This window comes from Gymnoscopelus microlampas, assembly GCF_963454915.1.
Source record: "Gymnoscopelus microlampas genome assembly, chromosome: 8".
In the NCBI taxonomy this organism is placed as follows: Eukaryota; Metazoa; Chordata; class Actinopteri; order Myctophiformes; family Myctophidae; genus Gymnoscopelus; species Gymnoscopelus microlampas.
Window position 1 is genome coordinate 10,858,306 of NC_139945.1, and position 10,044 is coordinate 10,868,349.

Sequence of the window (10,044 nt, forward strand, 5' to 3'; positions counted from 1 at the left end):
ATTTTAACAACGATTCGATACATATCACAATACTTGGTTGTCGATACGATACATGAACGATACAGGTTCATTTAGAACGATACGATACGTTTCGATTCAAGGATTTAGTCGATACGATACATGAACGATACAGGACAGGTTAATTTAGAACGATACGATTCGATTCAATGATTTAAAATCGATATAGTAACTATTTATTTACCCAAAAATTCTGTGTGAAAAATATATACCTGGAGATAGTGGATATAAACCTCTCGTTCTCTTTTTTCTTCTTAAAATTGCTAAATACAACGCATAAGTACTTAGTATTGATAAAAATGTATTATTTGCATTGCAAAACGATTCAATACGATTATTTGCATTGCAAAACGATTCGATACGGTACAAAGTCAAACGATACGATATTTTGCTGTTTGCATAACGATATAGTAGATCATTGAAAATTAAAAACGATTTTTCGATGCAGTTACTATATCGTTACACCTCTAGAAATTACCATTACTACAAATGTGGTGAAGGAGTGTAAAACCCTACTCACCTTCAAAACTGCCCTAAAAGAGTACCTTCAGGTGGCTGCAATTCGAAACTTGCCCCTGTAAAAGTCATAACTAACTCACCTACCCCCCCTTCAAACTTTTTACTGTACATATTTTAGTTTCTTATTTTTCAATTCTAAACTGTTTATATGATGTTCTGCATAGTAGTGTATCTGTCTGTCATTTAATGTCACTATGAATTGAGTACAAAAGGACCCCATTTGAAACAAGCCATTAGGCTTTCTTGGGCTTTTTAATCCCATTTAGTTGACCTTGTTTTTAAACTGTACTTTCATGTGCTTTTTTTTCTGCAAACTTCTAAATGAAGTATTCAACCAATCAATGTTTATGTATAAAGATACTTTCATGTTTACTATTTAGTTGTGCTTTGAACATGTAGTATGTACTTTTGGCCAAATAACTTTCGCACCAAGTTCCTATTACACACATTTAGGAGACGCTCTTAATCCAGAGCGACTTATTCTTCACGACAAATAAAGGCATTAACCTGTATGAATGAGGCATTACATGAATAGTTCTGACGCAACATACTCGCCAGGGATTTTCACATTGTGTATTCGTCACCCGAGTTATTTTAAACCACAACCAAACTTAAAACATAGATTAATTTCAAAAGTAACATGAAACCACTTTAACTCTAATATCCCTATTCTGGGCATGTCATAACATGCAAACATTTACCGCAATCTACAAGCACTCAACGCAATGCCTTTTGTACTTGTAGATTTGCTATTTTCAGCGAAGAGATCTGGTGCACAGTAGACTAGGGGGGAAAAAGGAGGGGACCAAGTACAGACCCATGGGGGACCTCAGTCAATGAAGTATAAGTGGTTTAAAACCCTGCATGCAACGATCATCTCTTGATCGTGAACTTGACCTTTGACCCCAAAACCTCTGCTGGGCAGCCTGATCATTTCCACCAAGTTTCATGAAAAATCGGCACATCTGTTCTAAGTGATGTTGCCAACAAAAAATAAAACAGACAGGACCATTTACAATGCCACACATTACTTGCAGGCAGGGGAAATAGTCGAATACCAGACCCAGGCCTGGTTTACAGACATTACATGGGGCATAGCTTCAGATAACATATCGTTGCTGTCGGGCAGAAACCTCTTATCTCCATATTCTAACCTTTCGTGTTTTTTCGTAAAAGTAACGGCCAACTTGATCATACTACTGCGTCACACAAAAGCATCAAAAGTAGCAGATCCACAAGCTCGAAACGCGGCGCGAAGCGACGCGTTTCGAGCTTGTGGATCTGCTACTTTTGATGCTTTTGAATTTGAATCCTGAAAAGTAACAGTTTTGGACATATGAGGTTTCCACCCCGACAGAGACGATATATACTCGTCACATCAACACAATTACGCAGTTAAGATGCAGTCATGATGATGCAAGCCAAACCTTTTGCCTGACAGGTTTGACCAGCGCCTTCTTTGCCTCTCTGGCCTTCTGGATGTCCTCTGGCGTGAGTCTGGAGGCCACCACCGTGTCGTGGACAAACCTGACCTGGTAGTGGTGGCGCAGGTGGGGGATCCTAGCGGGGATGTGGAGGAACCGGGCACTCTGTCCTGGCCAGCCTGCCCCGCCAGGAGCCGCCGTCCCTGGGGTCGGAGGAGGAGGAGGCACTCCTGTGGTTGGAGAGCAAAGAGAGAGAGAGGGTGAAGGGAGGGATCATCGTACTATGTTGGCTGAAAAAATACGACATTATTACAGTGAGAGTCACAACAAAATCAACTAAACCATTGGTTCTCAAAGTGGGGTCCGGGGACCCCCAGGGGTCATTTTACGCTCTCAAGAGTTAAATTATTATCAAACATCTGCATTACTCGATGCAATAATTGTTATTTTGATCAACGTTTGCCTGTTATCTCTCCTATTGGTACCAACATAAATACAGCATGGAATTGTGGACAAAATCTCATCCAATGACAACAAAATATTCTACGTTTTGGGTTCTGAGAGTCTAAATCTCATCAAACGGTGGTTCCGTGGCTCAAATGCCGAATAAATAATGGACCTTGATATGAAAAGGTTTGAAAACCACTGGGTTAGTGGAATGACCTGCGTCCAACTTCAGAAAACATTTGAGGAACAATAAAATAGGGATATTGTGTATGTCTATAGGTGGACATGGTGATGTATATAGAACCAGAGACCATTTCAAATAAGAAGGACAGTTAAAGTGAACACACTAACAAAGGAATAGATACCAGTGAAGTTGCCTTCTTGCCTTGGGCTGCAGCCAAATAAGGGAACTATACAGAGAACAATGATGCGTTCTGTATGGACACCTCAGTACAAATCTACATAGGGAATTAAATAATACATTAAGAGGCTTGAGATGAGTATCTGTGGTGTTCTGATAGACAATATCAGCATGATCTACAATATAGAGATCATAAAAAGGCTACACTGAAGGAAAAAAAAAACATCACACCTACTGTACAGAAAAGTCATCATCTCTACACTATATTATATGCTACCAGTGGTGGAAAGTAACTAAGTACATTTACTCAAGTACTGTACGTATTGTAAGTACAATTTTGAGGTATTTTTACTTTACTGGAGTACTTCCAATTTTCTGTACTTTTACTCCACTAAATCTCAGAGGAAAATAATGTACTTTTTACTCCACTACAATTATATGAATTTTGATGATATTTTATATTATTACAAAACACACTAACCACTTCAGCCCTATATGTATTTCTGCCATTTGAAAATAGCAGATCTACAAGCTCGATGCGATGCATTGTGAGCTTGTAGATCTGCTATTTTCAAAAGATTTTTAATACATTTTTAACTTGTGAAATGGGATATTCTATGAGATATTCCATGAGTAGCTTTACTTTTAGTACTTTAGTACAAAAAGTATATTTTGATGCCGATACTTTAGTACATTTTACTCAAGTACATTTTGAATACAGGACTTCAACTTGTAACAGAGTTGCAGCATTGATACTTTTTCCACCACTGTATGGCAGACCTAACAATACCTGCTGGCATCTCCTCCGTGGCCCCGTCTGGAGGAAGCTCAGACCCTACGGACCACTTGGCTGCTTCTTCAGGGTCCACCGCCTCCCATCCCTCGGCATCAGGAAACACGTCTTCCTTTACAGACTGTTGCTGCAACAGGAGCAAGGTTGGACAGGGGGCGACTTAGCCAAACAATGTGAACTGGACAGATATAAGGAAGTGTAAACCATTGGTTTAAAACCATTGCTAAACCCCCCCAAAAAAATGTGTTAATATAGCGTCACAATATTTGAACCACTTAAACCATATTTTATACTTTGGCTACTCAAAAATAGCAGATCTACAAGCTCATAGCGCAGCACGCTATGAGCTTGTAGATCTGCTAGTTTTGAAAAATCGTGAACATTTTTGCAAATCTTTGAATTATATACATACACATGCATTATATAATGCATTTTTTTAAAGCGAACATTTGTAACATGAAAAGGTTTGAGAACCACTGGTGTAAACAGAGAAAGTCACCGATTCATTACTGTGGCATGTCAGAGTCAGAGTTGGATGAACTTCATCACGCTTAACTTTTCTACTCGTATGACAAGACATTTGCAGGGATATTTACAAAACATGTATAAATATCAGATTATATACATGATTTTAGCTGTGTAGGAACATAATGGTATGTTGCGTCAGAATACTGAAATCAGCTGTCTGCAGTGACTAGCTAGGGGGTTCTCCTTCCATTCCGACATCTCGCCACTCCGACTAGTGGCTTCCGCGTGCGGTTAGGGTTAGGGTTAGGGTTAGGTATAGGGTTCGTCAACGTCGGAAAGGCAACATGTCGGAAAGGCGAAATGCACCCACTAGCTAGGCTGAGTTTTTGTCATCTCAGATTTGAGGAAATGGGGCTTTCAGTGCAGCCCGTTTCAAATAAATTTGGCTTTAACCACCTAAGCCGTACAATGTATACGACAAATAGCAAGATTTATTTGCACATTATTTGTGAATGAATGAGCATTTAAATGTACGTGCTTTTCTACATTGTCTCTGTCTTGACTGTGAACTACACTTTGCAAATTGCATAGCTTTGAACTACAGCTCTACAGGTTTCTCCTACAAGTAGTTGAAGCATGTTTATATTTTTACAAACATGTCCGTCAATGCGTTATATCAACTAGGGTTGTCCGATATTGGCTTTTTTACCGATAACCGATATACCGATATTGTCCAACTCTTAATTACCGATACCGATATCAACCGATACCGATATATGCGGGGATTATTGTGATTAGGGTAAGCTCAAATTTCATATCACACACACCATATACAGTAAGAACTCCTGTAGCTTATTTATAAAGCAAAAAAAAAAAAAAAATGTTTTTCAAAAACCGATACCGATATTTTCCCGATATCAATTTTTATGCTAATATCGGCCGATAATATCGGGAGGCCGATAATATCGGACATCCCTAATATCAACGCATTGACGGAGATGGCTGATCTACAACCTCTAAAAGAACTTGCAGATCTACAAGAACAAGATCGGTTATTATTTTTTATAATGGATTAATTTGTTTGATTGTTACACCTCTAGACTATATCAGTTCTCACCCATAGACTGTAGAAAGAAATGGACAAAGTTACGCCCATAGACTCTATAGACTCTACAGTAAATGTAGCCTATTTTTCAACAATTTCAAATCCGCCATCTTTCTATTTTGTGTCATATCGCGTCATATCCTATGCACACGGACATTAATGCTATTGGTTGGGACCAGAGCGGGGGTGGGGCATGAATGCTATTGGTTGTGTAGCTTGTCAATCAAATCATCACAAGGTGGCCGTAGCCACGCCCCTCCTACAGCATACCCTACTTTATCATTAATTTTAAAATAAATGGGACCATAATTTAGCAAAACGCATATCATGGTGATTGAAAGAAGACTTTTAACTAGCGACTGGAAGCATATAGTATTTATGACAATGCTTATTAAAGGTAATAAAATCAAGTCTTAAGTTCGGCAAAAACCCATCCATTTGCATTGAGAGTTAATTCTTCTGACACCAGCAGGGGTACAACAGCAAAACAACAGGCCATTCATATGAACTGTCACTTCCAATATAGACTCAATAGGCTCTACGCACAGCAGCCATATTGGAAAGAAATTGGGCCTCTTCTTACTTCCTTCACAGGTTTTGCCAATGATACTAATGAAGGCTTTTACGGTGGTTCTCAAACTTTTAATTTCAAGGACCCCCAGAACTCTGAGAGTGTACAAATGGAACCAAATGGACCCGTAACTCTCAGAGTTACACACCTTTTAAAATGCACAACAACATCAGCAACCCTGACTCTGTTTATACCAGAATGGAACAGAGCCTTCATTAGTATCATTGGGTAACACCTGTGAAGGAAGTAAGAAGAGGCCCAATTTCTCTCCAAAATGGCCGCTGTGCATAGAGCCTATTTCAAAAGGCGGATGCTGGGCCCTTGTTCTCACCGTAGCGCTTCCTCCCATGACGGTGCCCATGAGCCCCTCCGCTGCCTCCTGGGCGGCCTTGACCACAGTCCCCGGGGTGGAGTTGCAGGCCATCAGTCGGAGCTGCTCCCCCTGGGTGCTGCAGAAGGAGCAGCCCACCTTGTTGGCCCCTCGCAGCACCTGCATCAGCTCATTCAGAGACACTACAGAGAGAGAGACACACACACAGCAGACCAGACGGATGAATGTCTCAAGATTGCAATATGGCAGCGGTTCTCAAACTTTTTCGTGCCAAGGACCCCCAAATAGACACTTATTAGCTTGCGCACCCCCATTTGAAAAGATAAGCCAGGGACCCCCATAATAGAATATTTTTACGGCTCTCTAGCAGTGATTTCAACCATTTTAATTTCAAGGACCCCCAGTTTGACATGCATTAGGCTACGGACCCCCATTTAATGGCAATGGCTTGGGGGGATGTATGTCTCCCCCAATTCATATTGTAAAATCAATGTTAATTTAACTCTGAGGGTGTACAAATGGAACCAAATGGACCCGTTAGGGTCCATTTGGTTACATTTGTACACTCTCAGAGTTACAGACCCATAAGGGTCCATTTGGTCACTGTCCGTCATTTAGCTGGCCCCCTGGAACCCCCTCAAGTACCCCTGGGGGTCCTCGGACCCCACTTTGAGAACCAATGCAATATGGGACAAAATCCCTGATTACAAAAAAAAACAACTAAAATATTAAATATGGAGATTACAACTGGGGTCTTCAACAGGGGGTCCTCAGAGATAGTGAAGGGGGTCCGCCAAATATTTGTGTGATTAGGGACTTAATTTGTTTATGTTACCATTAAAGGACGACTTCACCGATTGTCAACCTATCTTCATATAATTGGTCCTCACTAATACTCATGATAAAATGGTACCATTTTTTTCTACTTGGTCTGCGTCTCATAGGAGGGCTGTGGACAGTCCAGAAACCCGTCTACCAGTGACATCATCGTTAGGGATGATTTCTTTTTCCAACAAGATTTCACATTTTGTATTTAGATTTGTATTAACACGAGAACAATGGCTTCTTTTATTGCATTGCAACTTTCCAGGAATAGAATCCCCATTGATGTCACTGGTAGACAGGACTCTGAGCTGTCCACAGCCCTCCTCTGAGACACAGACCGAGTAGAAAAAATTGTACCATTTTATCATGAGTATTAGTGAGGACCAATTATATGAAGATAAAGAAGATGAAAATCGGTGAAGTCGTCCTTTAACCACTTGAACCCTAGCATCCCTATTCTGGGTGGAACATTAGCCGAAAATAGCCGATCTACAAGCATTGTGAGCTTATAGATCGGCTATTTTCAGCGAGGTCCCCCCCCCTCTCTCTCTCTCTCTCTCTCTCTCTCTCTTGAAAAAGACCCCTTGATTACAAAGTTTCTTCCCAACAGCAAAGATACCTTACACAATTCTCTTTAGTTGACGATATTTGCTGGAATAGATGAGCTAAGAGGCCTTCGGTCGCTCAAATCAAAGTGAACAAACAGGAGATGCAATTTCTCCCTCTTCTCATAATAAGTTATACTCTGATCAACACTTTTTTCACTGCACTCATAGACAAATCCAGAGCAAACTACCCCCCCCCCCCATACATGGAATATAGAAGATATAAATAAGGCCACATTTTCCACATAATAGAAGTGATTTTAAAGAAGCCCTGAAGGTTAATGTTCTTTATTCTATACCCTGCTAGCCTAGGCAGGGTTTAACCTTGATGTGACTTGGCTGTCCAGTGTGTCCATGGCCATGCATGCATGATCAAGTACAGTATGTGAACACACGTGTCATTTTACACACCCTGTGTGTATTACAGTGGTCTAAAGTAACTAAGTACATCTACTCAAGTACTGCACTTAAGTACAATCTTGAGGTATTTTTACTTTCTTCAGTATTTACATTTTTTTCTACCTACATCTCAGAGGAAAATATTGTACTTTTACTCCACCACAATTACATGACAACTTTAGTTACTAGTTACTTTGCAGATTATCATTACAAAACATACATTACCCACTTCAGCCCTATATACATTTCGGCCATTTGAAAATAGCAGATCTACAAGTTCACAATGAATTGCACGGCGAAGCATTGTGAGGTTGTAGATCTGCTATTTTCAGAAGATTTAGAACTTGTGAAATGAGACATTCTGCATAATGAGTACTTTCTACTTTTGGTACTTAGTATGTTTATTTTGATACCAATACTGTTGGACTTTTACTCAAGTGCAATTTGAATCACGGACTTCTACTTACAACAGAGTATTTCTACATTGCAGTATTGATCCTTTTACTTAAGTAAGAAATGTGAGTACTTTTTCCACCACTGCATTTCAGCCAGTTTTTTCTCAGGTTGTGTAACCGGTGGCTAACGACAGAAGCTAATGCAACACTCCATACATCGCAGCATGCTATATTGTATTGCACGACACGTACAAAACAATGACACTGGACATTCAGTTGTGAATCAAATTACTCACTTATTGTTGTAAAGCGATGTTCATTCACTGTGATGGATCATGTATGTAACAGCAGAGATCTGACCTCCACTAGACTACAACCATTCCTATGGAAAAATAACACACAGGAACAATTTTGTGTCCCGGAAGCAAGTCGCGACACTCGTCCAATTACATTCTTGCATTCATTGATCACATGGGCGGGAACAGTTTGGGGCCAACCAATGAGAGTGCAGAGAGGACACGTGCTCCGGCACGTACGTGCTGTGATAGGTTCCGCGGTCCTATTGGGAGCGCGTACTCTGTGGATGTTTCTCCAATCGGTGCACATAAAGGGCGGGGCAAAGATGGGAACGGCGTCCAATCACGGTTTCTGAGAGGCGTGTCCGTTTGGAGGTTGTCCTCTGCACATGTAAGGATGTAGTTACAAAACCATAGCAACATGTGTACTACTGTAGCTACTGGATAGATAGTATGTCACTATATCTGTTGCTGTTAAACACTTTTCTATTTTTTCCCCCTTTTATATTACATATAAATGAATAAAGGAAAATATATATTGTTAAATAAATAATACAACTTTTATTATGGTTTTTTTTCTCTATTTCCACCTCCTTTCCCCATCAACATCTCTCCTTAGAGTTATAATAAATCGCTCCTTCCCCTTGTTGTATTTCCAATGCATCGTATTGTTGTCACCCATCTCTTACTTTTTTAAGTCATAGGAACACAAAATAAAAAGATTATAAACCCCATAAATATTAAACAAACTAAAGATAAAGTAAACAAAGACTCTCTCCTGCTTGATTCTCTGGCACACTTGCATGGATTACTATAGGCCTACAGTAACCATTCATATATTCATCCATGCATAGGCCTAACCTATAGATCAATAGATGTATATTCATGCAACTGCAAGAATATATGATACATTCATTATACATTCATGTTTTCCTAAAATATATACAATTCCCATGCTTAAAAACATATTCGTTATGAGCTTGTATACATCTGCTATTTTAGAACGTTTTTGAAAATGACATGCTCCAAATAGTGACTCCAGATTGAAAGTGGTTACAATTTAGTAGAGGACTTTTACACCCAGACTTCACTGAACTAGAGTGTCTGTCAAACAGAAGAAATCTGCAACAACTACTGTAGAATGTATTTATTTTATTTAACCTTTATTTAAACAGCAAATCTCATTGAGACCTTAGGTGACATTCTCCAGAGAGACTGGGTCAGACAGCAGCAGCAACCCACACACAGATACAGGCAGACAGGAGATTCAGTAAAAGATGAGACAAAAACAGATCAGAAAATGCAAAGAAAGTCATAAGTTACTGCTAAGTTCAAGTGCAACCCTCCATCTGCTTAATAATTGTAGTAAAATGCAGAATCAGAAACACTATTCAAGTCAAGTATGAGTTGCATGCAAAATATTCCATCTATCACCTGACACAGACACAGACATAAAATGGCTATAACCTAACCCCAACCCCAAACCT

At 39.8% G+C, this 10,044-nt stretch overlaps 1 protein-coding gene across 3 annotated transcripts in view; it reads right to left on the minus strand.

Annotated features, from left to right (window-relative positions):
- Positions 1 to 8,675, minus strand: part of coq8b (coenzyme Q8B) — a 28,224-nt gene extending 19,549 nt beyond the window's left edge. For 2 of the 3 annotated variants that reach the window (XR_014601327.1, XM_084065071.1), the window contains exons 1-4: positions 8,558 to 8,675; positions 6,038 to 6,219; positions 3,560 to 3,689; positions 1,965 to 2,191 (exon numbers count right to left, since the gene is read on the minus strand). Coding sequence is in view for 2 of the 3 variants with exons in the window: in XM_084065071.1 (XP_083921197.1) it covers positions 1,965 to 2,191; positions 3,560 to 3,689; positions 6,038 to 6,219; position 8,558 (540 nt within the window). In the remaining variant the exon portion in view is untranslated. The remainder of the gene's footprint in view (positions 1 to 1,964; positions 2,192 to 3,559; positions 3,690 to 6,037; positions 6,220 to 8,557) is intronic. The other variant, XM_084065072.1, reaches the window with a different exon arrangement.
- Positions 8,676 to 10,044: the final 1,369 nt, after the last annotated feature.